This window comes from Bombyx mandarina, chromosome A1 (assembly GCF_030267445.1).
Source record: "Bombyx mandarina strain Sakado chromosome A1, ASM3026744v2".
In the NCBI taxonomy this organism is placed as follows: Eukaryota; Metazoa; Arthropoda; class Insecta; order Lepidoptera; family Bombycidae; genus Bombyx; species Bombyx mandarina.
Genome location: NC_143234.1, coordinates 7,605,064 through 7,621,691, shown reverse-complemented (window position 1 = coordinate 7,621,691; position 16,628 = coordinate 7,605,064). Strand labels below are relative to the sequence as shown.

At 37.6% G+C, this 16,628-nt stretch overlaps 1 protein-coding gene across 2 annotated transcripts in view; it reads left to right on the top strand.

Moving 5' to 3' along the window:
* Positions 1 to 16,628, top strand: part of LOC114253525 (uncharacterized) — a 46,503-nt gene that overhangs the window by 11,465 nt on the left and 18,410 nt on the right. The window contains exons 1-6 of one of the 2 annotated variants that reach the window (XM_028188438.2): positions 8,584 to 8,747; positions 12,605 to 12,777; positions 13,241 to 13,413; positions 14,370 to 14,470; positions 15,077 to 15,148; positions 16,358 to 16,520. In XM_028188438.2, the coding sequence (XP_028044239.2) occupies positions 8,720 to 8,747; positions 12,605 to 12,777; positions 13,241 to 13,413; positions 14,370 to 14,470; positions 15,077 to 15,148; positions 16,358 to 16,520 (710 nt within the window). In that variant the 5' untranslated portion in view covers positions 8,584 to 8,719. Of the gene's footprint in view, positions 1 to 8,583; positions 8,748 to 12,604; positions 12,778 to 13,240; positions 13,414 to 14,369; positions 14,471 to 15,076; positions 15,149 to 16,357; positions 16,521 to 16,628 lie in introns of those variants that run through there. The other variant, XM_089739880.1, reaches the window with a different exon arrangement.

Below are 16,628 nucleotides of genomic sequence, written 5' to 3'. Positions count from 1 at the left end.
CAAATAATTCAAGACCAAACTTAGCCAAATCGGTCCAGCCGTTCTCGAGTTTTAGCGAGACTAACGAACAGCAATTCATTTTTATATATACAGATTTACCTCTTTCCCTAAAATAATTATGTTCTTAAACATAATCTAATTAATAGACTTTGCATCAATGTCTTAGTCTAAGTATTTTACACAAAAAATACGTTACGAATCTACACATCGCGCGTAATAAGAACTTCATTATCAAGGAATCGCCTTTGTTCGATCGCTGTGTGGTCTTACGTGTCAGATAACATTACAATATTATTTAACACGTGTCTTTATTAATTGTAAAGATGGATCACATTGTATTTCGGTTTGACGATAAACATTATTTTGTTAATAATTGAATTACGTAACTTAGTTTATGTTGCGTTAAGTTTAGCTCAAAAATTGATGGGATTTTAACATTGTATCATACTTTTATACAAGTCCCCAAATCTGCAGATTTCTGATGCACCTGAAGAAAACTCATACCTACGTCTATGTGCTAAGTTCGTTTTCACATTTTAATTAAAATGATTTATCTCGCGCTATTGTTTCCAATTTTCTCGAAAACTTACAGCTCTCGTGGCCGCTGACGATCTAGGTGATATACTGCTATTCGAAAATGGTGTGCATAAAATTAGGCTGTACTTAGCAACTGTAGTGAATTTTAATTATTCCGTAGTGAATTCTGAAATGCATTCCAGGGCAAACGAGTGCTTGCTTTTTAGCATTTCGCTAATCATAAGATAAATGTGCCTAAACAATAACCTAAGAGCTAAGAATGCAACGGTTTCGATTTAGATATAGGAAGTGTCAGGACTCAGGTCGGTAGTTGCTCCAGATTGCAGTTAGAGATAGTATTTCTGTACGTCCCATTTTAACTGGGATAAGTAACATAGATACCTACTCACAGAAGGATAGTGACTGCTATAGCTGCTGCTTCACTATGAAAAAAAAACACCTTTAAAACATCATAATGATTAGTCTACACTACCCACCTATTCTTACTAAAAATATTTTTTGTGTTGAAATAGCGTACGGCAAACGTATTTACAAACGAGCATATAAATAAATGGCTATAGTTAAAGTCGAAAACTACTTATTAAAAAAAAAAAACAAAAAATTTTAAAGTGGGTAGTAGGAACTAAACCAATTTTACCAATAAACTGTATTGAAACAAAAGTAAAAATACGAAAGCTGAATATTTATAGCCTGCCAATGACTAGATTGATTGTAAAACGGCACTCTCCGTACGAAGCAATTAATGTCGGGTGTGTATTATGACACTCGTGTCGCAAGAGAACGGCTGCCAACGAACCAGGATTACCAGGAAATGTATACGTTATTATTTTAACACGATCATTCGAAGGGGAGGTGGACCATTGTCTGTGACATAACAGCTTCGTGTGCGGCTAAAATTAAACGATTTGGGCCGCGAACGCAGTGCGGTCGCATCGTTGCAGGTACGGTCAGTGTTGCCACTACAGGAACTTCTCCCCGAAACTTTGGTAACAAACTTTGATATGAATGCTTATTTTAGATGACTAGATCTTAGAGACGTGTGCCAAAATTGCTCAGGTGCGAAACTGCGTTACCTATTGCATCGAATTACATTATTACATCGGCGTTTATATTTAGATTCCATATTACTCCTTTGAAATCTTAGGGTATCTATGATTTTTTACGTATGACGCTCGATCAAGAACTGACATAAGTAATGTAGAACACAATTTATGCCAATTTTCATTGTTAAAAACGAGCTTAAGATTAGGTATTGTAATTTTATTATTCTTTATTATCTTAAAAATAATAACTACGGCTATGAACTACCTGTGATATTAATATTTACATATAGTTGTTTTTATTGCTTAGATGTGTGGACGAGCTCACAGCCCACCTGGTGTTACATGGTTACTGGAGCCCATAGACATCTACAACGTAAATGCGCCACATACCTTAAGACATAAGTTCTAAGGTAGTATACTTACAACGGCTGCCCCACCCTTCAAACCGAAACGCATTCCTGCTTCACGGCAGAAATAGGCGGGACGGTGGTACCTACCCGTGCGGACTCACAAGAGGTCCTACCATCAGTAAAAATTTTATTTTATATAATTACTATCTATAGTACTAGGTCAAAGCTGAAGCTAGTATTTAAATTAATGAGTGTAAATATAACCACAATAACCGTTGTAGTCCGTCCAAACGGTAATCTTATCTCTGCGTCTGCGCTTTGAAACTTTCTGAGTTAATTACAAACGCAAAACCGTCAGCCGTGACTTTTAGTGTAATTGCCATAATTATATTCGTTCTAATAATCTATCTACGTCGTTCTAATAGTTATTTTACAACATTGTAAATGTCACGAATGAAACGATTATCACCTGATAAGTTTTAGAAGGGAGGTAAGTTGTGCAAATGTATAACTAATGGAGGGTCAAATCAAAATGTACTTTATTTCCAAATTACATAGATAGCTTCTTGAGTCCCAGTAAGTAATTTAATAGGTACTTGTGGTGGGAATGAACCGCTGCTTGCTTTAATTACATATTTTAAAATTAAGAAATAAATAAGTTGATTTTGTCGAAATGTAACTAAGAAATTGTTTAAGTCGGTCAAGTTTCTCCAGCAATCTGCTTAGGAAGACGCTTAGCGGAAGTAAAAACAGATGTCGTGGCCTGCTGGATAAGACGCTCTAGAGTGTTCGAATTCTGTTGATTTTTCCGAAACCATTTTTTCTGATTAAATACATACTTAACAAATGCTGACGAATGACTTCCACGGTGAAGGAATAACATCGTGTAATAAAAATAACTCGCAAAATTAATTTTTGCGTAATTACTAGTGGTGGAGCATCTTTTTGAGATCGCACAGGTAGGTACCAACACTACCTATTTCTGCCGTGAAGCAATAATGATTTACGATTTTAAGGGTGTGGTAGACTTTTTACTAAAAACTGAGACTTAGAACTCATGTCTCAAGGTGTTTGGCACGTGTTACGTTGTTGATGTCTTTAGGCACCGAATAAGTTCCGACAAATCTTGGCAATTAAAAAATGATCCTCCAAAATAGCTGTATTTTTTTTATTGCCCTTGTAGGCAGACGAGCATACGGCCCACCTGATGGTGAGTGGTTACCGTCGCCCATGGACTTCAGCAATGCCAGGGGTAGAGCCAAGCCGCTGCCTACCAACTTTTAAACCTAAATTGCCATCTTAAATGCAAATTCGCGCCAAAACCTCCTGAAAGTAGTATCCGTTCGTAAAGTTAACATATCTTCACACGTTTAAATTGATTGCTACATGAGGGTTCTAGACAAGCTACATTTTACTATCGTCAACACTAGTAGAAGAGTACACAAATGTATGAGATAAAACATAAGCTAGACTTAATTATTTTACTTACTTAAGACTTAATTAAGCTTAGCTTAAATTTATGTTAGCCAAAGAAGGACCTAGAAGAATTACCCTGATATTGTTGCAAATTACAAGTTGTATCTGATGATACAATGAAATCCCTTTGTTTTCTATAACGAGACTTTATTTTATATTTGTACAATAATTTGTTTAAAGTGGAAAATGTAGAAAATACAAACATGTTTAGTTTGTATTTTCGATGAATTAAATGAAGTAATTAAGTAAAGAAGCAAGAAGCTTGTATAAATTGAATTAAGTTGGTAAAAAAAGAAGCGGGAATTGTACCTCGTAAAAGTGTTAAGAGACAGATTCTATTTTAATTACAGAGTAGTTAGCTTAATATAGATTATAGACGACACGCAGATACGGCAAAGGCGTTAATACAAGTAACCTAAATGAACATAGTGAATTCTTTTTCACAAAAATGAAAATGCACAACAAAGCTATTAAAAGTAACATCACCTTTAGCATTTGTTCAGCGCGTCAATGCATCCCACTCTCAGTCGAAATGTACGTGTAAACAAACATGAGATATAAACGCGTATTTCAAGGTAAGTGTATGTACTCGAAAGGTTTTTAAAATTAGAGTCGTGATACGGACAAGTCCCTTAGCGGCACAAATAGGAACTATTTTTGAAAATCCGCACATATGATATACAAGACCTGGTGATTTGGATCTTCTACAAAATTTATAAATAAACAAAACACATTCACATTATTATTTTTTAAATAAATAAATATTTACTAACGATCACGCCAAGTTAACTGGTCCCGTGCTAAGTTCGTAAGGAACTTGTGTTACAGGTACCAGTTAACGGAAATAAATATAAGATTTTTATTATACACATACATATATATATTATAATAATATACATCCAAAACCCTGGAAAAGACATTTTATATCTGTCATACAAATATCTTCCCTTGGCGGGATTCGAACCCGCGACCCCCTTGTGTAGTGACCATATCACTTACCACTACACCAGACGACCGTTATTAATTATACAATCGCGATGATTTTTTAATATATTTAACTGATACATTTGCAATGCACGCAATGGACAACGGTGAAACAGCTGACGCGCGGTAAAAACTTCGCTTATGTTATTTACCGACTACCTTCACAATACAGTTTCGTTAAAGGCTCTCTTTTATCCGATATTTGGGTAAAGAAAAAACGTGGAACTAGAAAAGGTGAGGATAATGCAAGTGTTTCGTTGGAATTCAATTTATTGCGCGAAGAAAGAAATAAGCAAGGCATAGTTAATGTAATAACCATGACGTCATTCTTAGTTTTTTTTTTAAATCAGCTCTGGCTTAAAGGACATGGTGTAATCGTATCAAACTAGAATACGAGTAATCGGTTCCGCCAGAAGCTGTAAATTTTTTAACTTAAAATACATACCTAACATATTGTGTTCAGGAACGATTTCCCACAAAGAAATCCGTGTGGTGATAACCAAAATTAAAGTTGTCACGAGTATGTACCAATTTTTCTAAATCTATTGCAAAATGTTTCTGTGCTCTGAAAATTGGAACGTCGACCTCATGTTTCCGGCTAGGTGAGGGTCTTCAAGTTGGGATGTCAATAACTCCGGTAACCACTAGAAATCTGGGGGGCCAAGAGATCGTTCGTCCATCCACTACAATTAAAAAAAAACCAAAATCAAAATCTTTGAAAATGTTCAACGTGGTGATGACAAACACACAGTATAAGAAACAGCTTCCTTCTTGCATTAACTAATTGAAATAAACAAAAATTGGCAAATTAAAAATCTTAAGAGATTGAAGTGTGGCTTTGATAGTTTTTTTCCACTAGAATTCTCACTTTGACAGAATCTTTTTTTTTACAGCGTGTATTTTTAAATGTAGTAGACGTTGCGATGTATATTTCCAGAAATAAAACAGATACTTGGTAGATGTGTACCTACCTAGCACGTGACGGTCGTTTACGATTCTCTTGGAATTTTATTCGAGAATACATTTGCAGGTAAATTCAAATCATTATTTTTCTAACAAATTAATCTCAAACGAATTTAATCGTGCATTTATTAAGGGTTAAGGAACTCGGTGTCAATATAAGACCATTCGGCCCAATCTAAGTGGTAGGGATATGAGAAAATAATCTTTTGTTTCATTTAATTGGCGAAATAAACAATCCAATCAATATATAAATAATTCCCCACCCGGGTTCTGATTTTTTCGGACGTTTGGGCGATGGTGCAAAGGAGTGGTTTAGTGGATAGGGCCCTAATTCCATCCCTAGGGTACGCGGTCCGCTCTCAACATCTAGGCAAGGGGACGTACGTAGTATGACCTCTTGTGAGTCCGCACGGGTAGGTGCCACCGCCCCGCCTATTTCTGCCGTGAAGCAGTAATGCGTTTCGGTTTGAAGGGTGGGGCAGCCGTTGTGACTATACTGAGACCTTAGAACTATGAACTGTCTATGAGCTCTAGTAACCACTTAACACCAGGTGGGCTGTGAGCTCGTCCACACATCTAAGCAATAAAAAAAAAATGTTAAGCCACCAGCCCGAGAATAAAAGTATATAAATAATTAGTATGCGGCATCTACGGCTTAGCTCGTCTGCAAAACAATTATACTTGCAAACCTTTCAATAATTCTGTTATATTTTAAGAAACTTTATAACGCAGCAAATTCATCATTCACTCGCAGATCTTAAATTAATTCAAACAAGATCAATATTGTTCTAAATCATCAAAGAATTCTCGAGCGAAAGCACCGCCATAATCACCGCTTTAATGGTATAAAAACAAGTGTCAAATTACAACTGCTGTTTTAATTGGAACGCGCAGTATATTTAGACGTTTGACTTTTGGTGTTGCCACGTTCCGAATACCGCTGAATTCCCCGACTCGGCCACGACAGGAATAATTGTATTTTACGATCGAATTTACGGCTGTTTTTTGCTGATCGTTCCAGTTTATAAGGTAAATGTCTTTTTAGCCTATAAAATAAAGGAAGTTTCGTATTTGTGTCGATGAAATATTGTTGTTAATCCCATAATTATATTTCGTGATGTGGTCACTCGTGGCCTCGTGGTACCATGCGTTGTCTCAACGTAGAGTTGAATACTCGATACTCCATACCTCCCATTGTTTATTTAAATTATGCGAACAAAATCCGAATCTTTTAGCTGACGGTCCGTTAGTAATCTGTTAAGTCAGTTACTTGTATACAAGCATATGCATACAAAAAAAGCTTAAACCACGAACAAATAGTCGTAGGAAAGTTTCTCAATTGGTGTAAGTATGACGGGTTGGTATTTGTCGTAGCGTTCTATTTTTAATAATCCGCTGTCAAATTTCAAACTTGACACTAGATAATTGAAACTAACGCAATTTACAAAGTGCTCTTTTACCAAGACATCTGATAATATAATAATAATAAATTAAAAAAAAAAACTTTTAGTACTGAAAACAAAATCGGCACGTTTTTTTTCACACATAAAAAAAGCAACTGATCCCACACAAATATATTATATGTAAGCATGTTTTATTTACACATTTAAAGAAAACAACTAATTGCACACAAATATATACATAACAGTGGCAGTATATGCTGCCACCTTGACCGACTCTAATGGGATGTCACCTCACAGGACCGAAAAAATATATACACATTTTCAAACAGGTGACGTAATTTGGAAAAAACTAAAAAACAAACGAAAACTGTTTATTTTTTTTAATTTGGGAAACTGCCAGTAATGTATTGCGCTGACACGATGGAAGAACTTGATGAGTTTCACCCGCCAACATGCTATGTCATTGACGGAGAACGTGTAGACGATTTTACCGTTTTAGGAAAGAAATCTTTCTGTTCTAATATTACTAATATCACTTAAAATATCGGAAGTGATCTTTGTGAGTTTTCGAAATGTTATACGAATTTTGTCGGTGCAAAACAATTTTAAACGTATTTTCTTGTTATTTAGATTGAATAGAGCTTAAATACGAGGATATCTGGAATCATATATCAACTTTGTATCAGCAAATGTGGGTACGCATTCCCGGACTCCTGTCGCTAGTCATCCGACCGTTTCTGTCCTTTCTGCCTCGAAGAATTTTGGCCTTTTGATCGGGCAGTCATTGTACCAAAGAAATTGCGACTTTATTTCAATACATGTGTAGGTGAGCTCACGATGCATCTTGGCTTAGATCGTTCCCGGTGCCCATAGATAGCACAAACTAAATGCTGATGCTCACCCTGAGAATTACTGGTGGTAGGACCTCTTTCTAGTCCGCGCGGTTGGGTACCACCACCCTGCCTATTTTTGCCGTGAAGCAGTAATGCGTTTTGGTTTGAAGGGTAGGGCAGCCGTTGTAACTATACTTGAGACCTTAGAACTTATATCTCAAGGTGGGTGGCGCATTTGCGTGATGTCTATGGGCTCCAGTAACCACTTAACACCAAGTGGGCTGTGAGCTCGTCCACCCATCTAAGCAATAAAATAAAATAAAAAAAGACGTGACATAGTAGTCATTATCATCATTCTCCTGTCCTTCTCCCAGTCACCTAGGGTCGGCGCAACATGTTTTCTCCTTTGATACTTCTCTATTATATACCATTATTTCGCTCGGTCCCCTCTTATACATATCGTCTTTCTCTAAAACCTTCCATATTTATAGTTAAAACTCTCTTAATGTCTGTCTCTCATTGACATGGCATGGCAATATCAGTATTATATATGGCTACCCTTCAGCTTGGTACGAATGGCTAAATTTGTAAAATGATATTGCCTATCTGTGCGGGAAAACAATTCGACCTACCACGAATTGTAGGAATAATCATAAAACTCTTGTTCGTGGCAGAACTAGTTCAAGTATCTCCTGCCAACTCTTTGATGTCGTCTACCCATAGCCTAAAACGTTTTCGTCTTTTGCATTTTATTATAAAGCAGTTGTCAACTGAATCACAGCGTCCTGTGAACACGACAATTACGAGTCATCTTATGACAGCGAGATGCTAAAACTATATTAGAAATATGTGTAAATATTCTTCGTGCATAATTCAGTGTCCCGCATATGCAGCACAGTAGGAAGTGTGAATCAAAAATAAGCAATAAGGCAAAATAATCTGACAGTTATTTTTGTGTTTATAAGTTAGTGATTTGGTGGGGAAGAGTCATTCTGTATTGAGACGGCGCGTGCACCGCACGAAATCTCTTTATGAGAATAAGATATCTAGTGATTTGGTTTTAAGTGCAATAACATAAGTTGATAGTTCGTGTTTTATTGATTTGTTGTGTTCTTTCCGGAATATATAAAATGGTTGTTGCTGTTCCTATTGTATTCGGTGAGATGATTAAATTATTGCACTACGTCAATACCGGAAGGAAGTTAGCGTAGAATAATTTTTTATATCCTTAAAATTAAATTATAAACATTAAGGCTAATATAAAATTGTCGTAATGAGGATTCATGTAAACAGCTTTTCGTGGATTCAACGACCACTGATGACGTCATAGTGCAACAATTTACATGCAAATTTATTTTTTGTAATTATTATAAATATTGCCAAATGGTGGTGTTTTTTTTTATTAATAGAGCAAATTGGGAGCAATTCTTTGAGAAATTTTTTTACAAAAAGTGGATATTTTATTTTAGCAAAATATATATATATTTTTTTTTAAAGTGATTTAAACATTAAGTAATAGTGATAAACGTGGAGCAATTACGGATTCTAATAGAGCATTTAAATAGCAATTAATTGGCATATCGTTTAATTAAAAAAAAAATTCTACGCTAACTTCCTTCTGGATACGTAAATTATGTAAATAAATTAAAAACATTGAAAATCAAATTACGTTAAGAAAATTACTTTGGGATTCAAAGCTCAGTATAGTTTGTGTAATTAATTTAATTAATGCAGTTAATAATTATTTTCTGTTTCATTCAATTCAGTTTGAATTATTTTCGGTCAGTTTTATTACATTTTTTTCGATTTACTATACTTGAGACCTTAGAACTTGTATCTCAAGGTGGGTGGCGCATTTACGTTGTGGATGTCTATGGGCTCCAGTAACCACTTAACGCCAGGTGGACTGTGAGTTCGTCCACCCATCTAAGCAATAAAAATAAATAAATAAAATAATTTCAACGGCTTTTACACTAATTAAAGACTTGCGTAGGATGTAAATAGCCAACAGGTAAACTGTCAATACTTGTGATGTCTTTCATTTTGTATTCAGAAAAAAATTTGGAGAAGCACATTATAACATTATACTGGTGTTAGGGTGTCATGTGAGCCCCGACGGGTAAATACCACCACCGTGCCTATTTCTATCGTGAAGCAGTAATGCGTTTCGATGTGTTTCCAATCTTATAAATCGGCACAAGATGGGTGGCGGTATTTACTTGCTTGATGACCAAGGGCGACCACCGGTAACGCCAGGTGGGCCGAGAGATCGTCCATCCATCTCAGCAAAAACAACAAAATCAACTTTAAGCACAAAGCACTTAATACAAATTAAGCTGCGAGCTCGAAAGCACATTAAAAGAAAAAAGAACAGGAAGTTATTTTTTAATTGATCCTTTCAAGCTTGCCGTTCTCGTGTATCGAAAGTGTTATAAAAGTAAATAGAAAATTGTTGAAAAAGCCTTGAATGGATTTAACCGCATTGCGTTTCGTCTGTGTGACGATTAGAAATTATGTGTGCTCCAAGTAAATAATGTATGTTAGCTAAAAGAAAGAAAAAAACATGCGAACTCAAACGACCAAATCTTTGGTACTTTCATAAGACTATTGTTGATTTTGTTTCACGAGTCGCAGCCGTAATCAAGTCTAGTTCTAGAGTTGTCTGTCATGGTTAATCCTTTTCCTTGAACATCGGCAATGCTAGGGTCGTAAACAAGCCGCTGCCTACCCTATTTCTCATTAAGCGTGTACATACATATCGTGAATACATCAATACAAACAAAAAACATAAATACGTATAACGATATGGAATACTCCAGAATGAATGAATAATAGAAGACTTAATTGCGTTTTCTTTAATATAACAAGAAAACAACATTTAAATCCCATAATTTTTGGTAATTAATATTTTAAAATGTATTACAAACAGTGCAAAACTGAATTACTTACTCTTTACTCTATGACAGGTGAGCAATTCCGTGAAAACCGTGTTGTTTATTAATCAGTTTTAAAAACATACTGTACCGTAGCTGACTTCGTATTCTATCTATTATATCGTATACGATATAAGTATCTCGTACTTATGCCGCATGCCATGAGCGAATAGCTTGTTGCATCGAACTTCAGATGCGGAAACATTAAGTTACCAGTACTGAGAGTGACTGCTTAAATTTATTTACTATCTTTGTAGTTTTTCAATTTGGACCTTATATACTTTTTAATCGTTTGCAGTCCTAAGACTAATGCAAATGCGTTCGCAAAAACAAAACGCGCCAAAATAAGATTTCACAAAGCCATCTGTTATCTATGGGTCAAACTAGGGATAGGCCGGTTTTGCCTCAAAATTGATTATGTTTTAAATAAATTGCTATTTTCCCCTACCTAAGCTGATAGCCTTGAGAGGCTATTTCAGCGTAACCTTAACTAGTAGGTGAGCTCACGGGGCTCGAACCTGACGACGTTGCTAACACGAACCCTAGCAAAAGCCGTGCTTCGCAGAATCTACCACCGGATCGGAAACGCGATCCACTGAGAAGATCCGGCGAGAAAGTCAGTGGGCTGTGTCTGTGGGTTAATTTAATCGTCGAGCCCTTCGTAGCAAGCGACGGGTTCGCCGAGAAAGATGACCGGGCATAAATTGCATTATCTAAGCACGAATATGAAAATTTGTGGGCTAGGTCACTTTGGTGCTGACGGCCTCAGTTGACGCGTTCAGATGACGGATTGCTTTTTAACAACAAAAAGACGATTTCCGCTTGCGTGATCACAGATCGGTCACAGCATCGTCAATTAGAAAACGGAGCGCAAAACGAATTTTACAAGCCGTTTTGCATCACTTTCGCTAAATTAAACCGTATTCGAATATGTGCACGGTAATTTTTCATGCTGTCTCGAGTTCGGTCTGAATTCGGCCTGACATAACGGTTTAAGAGAATTTCGAGGTCGTAAACATCTCGGTTAATATACAATAGCGGCGTTTAAAACGCTGCTTATTAATAATAGTGCTACACGTTACGAAAAGGTAATTGTTAATGAATCTGACTTACCCATAGAAAGCGGATTAAAACAGACTCACCTCCGTGTATCTCTAAAGCGAGCGTTCCAGGAACAGGGCGTTTTTTAGTGCGACACATACTCAGACGTATGTATACTGCCTTGTGTATTGTATGGCTGCCAAACTTGAGTATACACGACAAGAGCAAAACAAAGAATCACAACAACGCAAAGAGCTATGGAGAGAAGTATCCTAAACATAAGAAAAATTCAAAAAGTCAGGAGCAAAGTAATTAGACAGAAAACAAAGATAACAGATCACACAAGCTCTAAAATTGAAATGGCAGTGCGTAGGTCACGTATTGAGATACACAGACACCAGGTGGACAGTCAACACTACAATCTGGAAAGGGCCAATTGGCAAAAGAAGGATAGGGAGACCGAAAAGACGATGAGCTGACGACATAACCGCAATATGTAATAGGAAAGGACTGGCAAACGATCGGCAAGGACAGAGACCAGTGGAAATGACTGGAGAAGGAATTCACCCGAGGAGGTGTCCATATCCAATAACAAAAACTAGCTCTTACTAACATTTAGACAATAAGCATTAATAACTAACTAAACATTAACAAATAAATACCACATTTGAAATGAAAGTTAAGGATAAGGAAATACAGGTTTTTTTATTTTATATTATTTTATTTATACTCACACGAGCTCGTGTTCATTGCGAAGAAGTCATACATTCCGATTTGAAGGATGAGACTGCCTTTAAGAGATTCTCATTTAGGTTCAGAAGAAGCTTTTCCCACCGCTTTCTGTTAACACTTTATCGACCTCTGGCCTGTTAATCGGCTTCTAGCTATTGTAGGTTTTCGTCCAGCGGGATTGGTTTGTTAGTAGCTGTATTATAACCTCTTCATGTATTTATGAATTATAATGAAATTGCGCATTTCATTACTTAGCAGGTATAGGTACAAGAATATCAAAATATAACTGATTAACTTGTTTGTTCTCAGAGAAAAAAACAATGGCGCTAGCGACGGCCAAAGCGACGATGGAGTCCCAGAACCTCATCCAAACCGAGTCGAGGGTCCAGCACAGCTATCAGGAGGTGGTCACTGAGCAGCGCCAGATAAAGAAGAAGTCTAAATCCACTAGACGGCACAAAGATGAAGGATCAATTTCTGTGGTAAGCTTCAAGATATTTTCTCTATTTTTGTAGGTATTATCCTTTTCGTTTGGAGAAGTTACTGTCGCAGCGACGTATAATACGTCAGTATAATAATACAGGTAGGATGATATTGGCGATCCCGATCAATAATCTTTTATTTTTTCAATTTGACAGCTCTGAAAAGATTTACATCTTAAAAAAGGCGATCCCAATCAACAATTAAGTCACTCCCAATTGTTTCCAGTCTACAAGCTCTGAAAAGATTTACATCTTCAAAAAGGCAATCCCAATCAATAATCAATTAACTTCCAATTGTTCCCAGTCTAAAAGCTCTAAAAAATTTACATCTTCAAAATGCGATCCCAATCAATTAATCAATTAACCCCCAATTATTTCCAGTCTAAAGACTCTCAGAAGATTTACTACATTTTCAAAAAAGGCGATCCCAATCAATAATCAATTAACTCCCAATTGTTTCCAGTCTAAAAGCTCTGAAAAGATTTACAAGAAAATCAAAGCCGCCTCGGACGGGGAATCGAACCCGAAGTGCGAGAAGTGCGCCCGTCCCGTCTACGCCATGGAGAGGATCAAAGCTGAGCGGAGAGTCTGGCACAAGGACTGCTTCCGATGCGTACAGTGCAACAAACAACTTACGTACGTATTCAACCCGATCCTGTAGACCGAATGGTAAACAGTCGACGTCGCCCTAAACACGTCATTACGGATCCTCTCGATCTATTAACGGTGCTTCTAGGCACCACAAGCACCGGTCACCTCCTTGTCCAACTCGTCGCTTGCGTCGAAGGGATCGCCGAGCGAATTAACCTATAGACACAGCCCACTGAGTTTCTCGCCGGATCTTCTCAGTCGGTCGCGTTTCCGATCCGGTGGTAGATTCTGTGAAGCACTGCTCTTGCTAGGGCCAGTGTTAGCAACACTCCGGCTTGAGCCCCGCGAGCTCACCTACACACGTTAGGGTGAAGCTGAAATAGCCTCTCAAGGCTATCAGCATAGGTAGCATACAAAAAAAAGGAAAAAAAATACGTATTGTGTTGCCTTTAAAGTTCAAACTAGTTAAAACGGTCACGCTGTGGCTTTGTTTTTATTTGTTATGGCTTAGATGGGTGGACGAGCTCACGGCCCACCTGGTGTTAAGTGGTTACCGGGGCCCATAGACATCTACAACGTAAATGTCGCCATCCACCTTGAGATATGAGTTCTAAGGTCTCAGTATAGTTACAACAGCTGTCCCACCCTTCAAACGGAAATGCATTACTGCTTCACGGCAGAAATAGGCAGGGCGGTGGTAATTACCCGTGCGGATTCACAAGAGGTTCTACCACCAGTAATTACGCAAATTATAATCTTTCGGGTTTGACTTTTATTACACGATGTTATTCCTTCACCGTGGAAGTCAATCGTGAACATTTGTTGAGTACGTATTTCATTAGAAAAATTGGTACCCGCCTGCGGGATTCGAACACCGGTGCATCGCTACACACGAATGCACCGGACGTCTTATCTAATCGAAACAGTATATGGTAAAGGCTTACAAAAGCACCCTTCAAAATTTCATTTCTTTTCACGGATTTAATGAAGTCTCTTTACAGAGTGGAGACGTACCAGAGCGACCACACGACCTTGTACTGCAAGCCTCACTTCAAGCATCTGTTCGAACCCAAACCTGTCGAAGATGACGACGAGATTGATGGTAATTTGCGCTTCTTCACCTGATAACACTAGGTTAAGCGGTTACCTGAACCCCATATGCGTCAGCAACGTAATTGCCCTTAGGATGTGAACTCTTAGCCGCCGTTCTATAGTAGCTGCCAAACCAATCAAACCGAATCTTGATTACTTCGCGGCTTAAATAGGCAGTTTGGTAGTATGTACCCGTGCGGACTCACTTGAATCTTATTTGGCAAACACAGTATCTTAACCTATAGACACAGCCCACTGAGTTTCTCGCCGGATCTTCACAGTGGGTCGCGTTTTCGATGCGGTGGTAGATTCTGTGAAGCACTGCTCTTGCTAGGGCTAGTGTTAGCAAATTCTCACAGGATGAGCCCGTGAGCTCACCTACCCGTCCGGGCGTAGCTGAAATAGCCCATTAGGCTAACAGCGAATAAGTAGGGAAAAACAGTATCAGAGAACTCCGCTGTCCGTTTTCTGGTAAATCTCTCAGTCACTTACGTCCCGTCACCACATAGTTAAGAATAATTAAAAAATAATATGTATCTGGATTTATTAACGTGGGAACAAATCGTTAACTTTATAAATTTTTGACGATAAGTGAACATTTGTTTTCCTTCCACAGCAGCACCGAAGAAACACCAAATGATAATTTGCGAGAGCAACCCGGTCGAACTGCCGCCAGATGTCGTTAGAGGTATCGTCTCTCACAGATTACTTTTGACAAGCGCTTCAACTGTCAAACTATGCGACACAGATTACTGTAAAAAGCCTACACTATATATTAATTATATTAAAAATAACATGTATCTATGGAGTGTAGAGGTAAGGAGACCGTCTCATATGGGAGAAGCTTGAAAAGTGTCCCACTTTCAGCACTAAATAACAGTTCAAAAATCCTCCAGAATGGCGCTAGCATAGACACAGGGTATGATATGAATTGAGCAGTTGTTAACTGATTGAAGTATGCTGAGTTAGGAAATTCAATATATTTAATGACTAGAGTAGTTAGTGACAGTGTAATCTACAAGACCTCACATGTTTACGTAGTCCAAATTAATTTCGTCAATATAACCTAAAATTATTGCTTTGGTAAAACGTGGAGACATCGATTGCATTTTCTCATCAGCTTTAAATACTTTTATGATTTTGTAGTGCTTACAGTTCTTTCGTCCTTTTTTATTTCTCTATCTTATTCTAATAACTTTCATCGCCTTTTTTAAAATTAACCCGTTTGATATTGTAGCGCCACCCTTATTTAGCTGATTTTAACGGACACTTTTTCACACACAAACGGCTCTCTTTACCTCTACCCTCCATACATGTATCTATCGAAAACATTACATATTGCTTTGCCTAATCATTGCTAGAATTTTGTAAGGTTCTGCATTTGACAACTTCGAGCCAATATCTGGTTAAGCGATTACCGGAATTACCGGAAACCATAAATATCTTGAAACTCCTTTACTCAGAGACACACGATAACAAAGTTCCAAATTTATTGTACATATAAAATGTAATATACATTGAAAATCTGAACGCACATATACTTGGTGCCGAAAATAGGGTGACAATATTGTAATGTTATGATTTTTATATAAAACTAGCTGACCCGGCAGACTTCGTAGTGCCTCAATCGATAAATAAAAGACCTTGTATAAAATAAACTTAAAACAAACAAAAGGAATCCGTCCGACGGAGGACACATCAAAGGGAAAACAAAATTGTCATTTTTATTTAATTGCAAGCATTTTCATATTTATCTACCTTTTGAACCTTCTCTGGACTTCCACAAATAATTCAAGACCAAAATTAACCAAATCGGTCCAGCCGTTCTCGCGTTTTAGCGAGACTAACGAACAGCAATTCATTTTAGATATATAGATAAGTGAATTTTATGCGACAGCTTCCGACAAACCGGACCTAGGGCTGGAGGAGCTGGCTTCCCTGGACGTGAAGTCCAGGTTCGAGGTGTTCGAGCGCGCCGCCAAGGGCAGCGACGAGCCTCCGCCCCTCGAGCACCGGGCCCCGCGCGAGAAGAGCACCGCCCTGCTCTCCAAGCTAGCCAAGTGAGTGCACAGTAAATTAATCACACTAAACAAAACTTAAGATAATTCCAACCATATTTAAGTTCGGCTTCTTCTTCTTCTTCTTATTCTTAGTCGAATACTTCATTG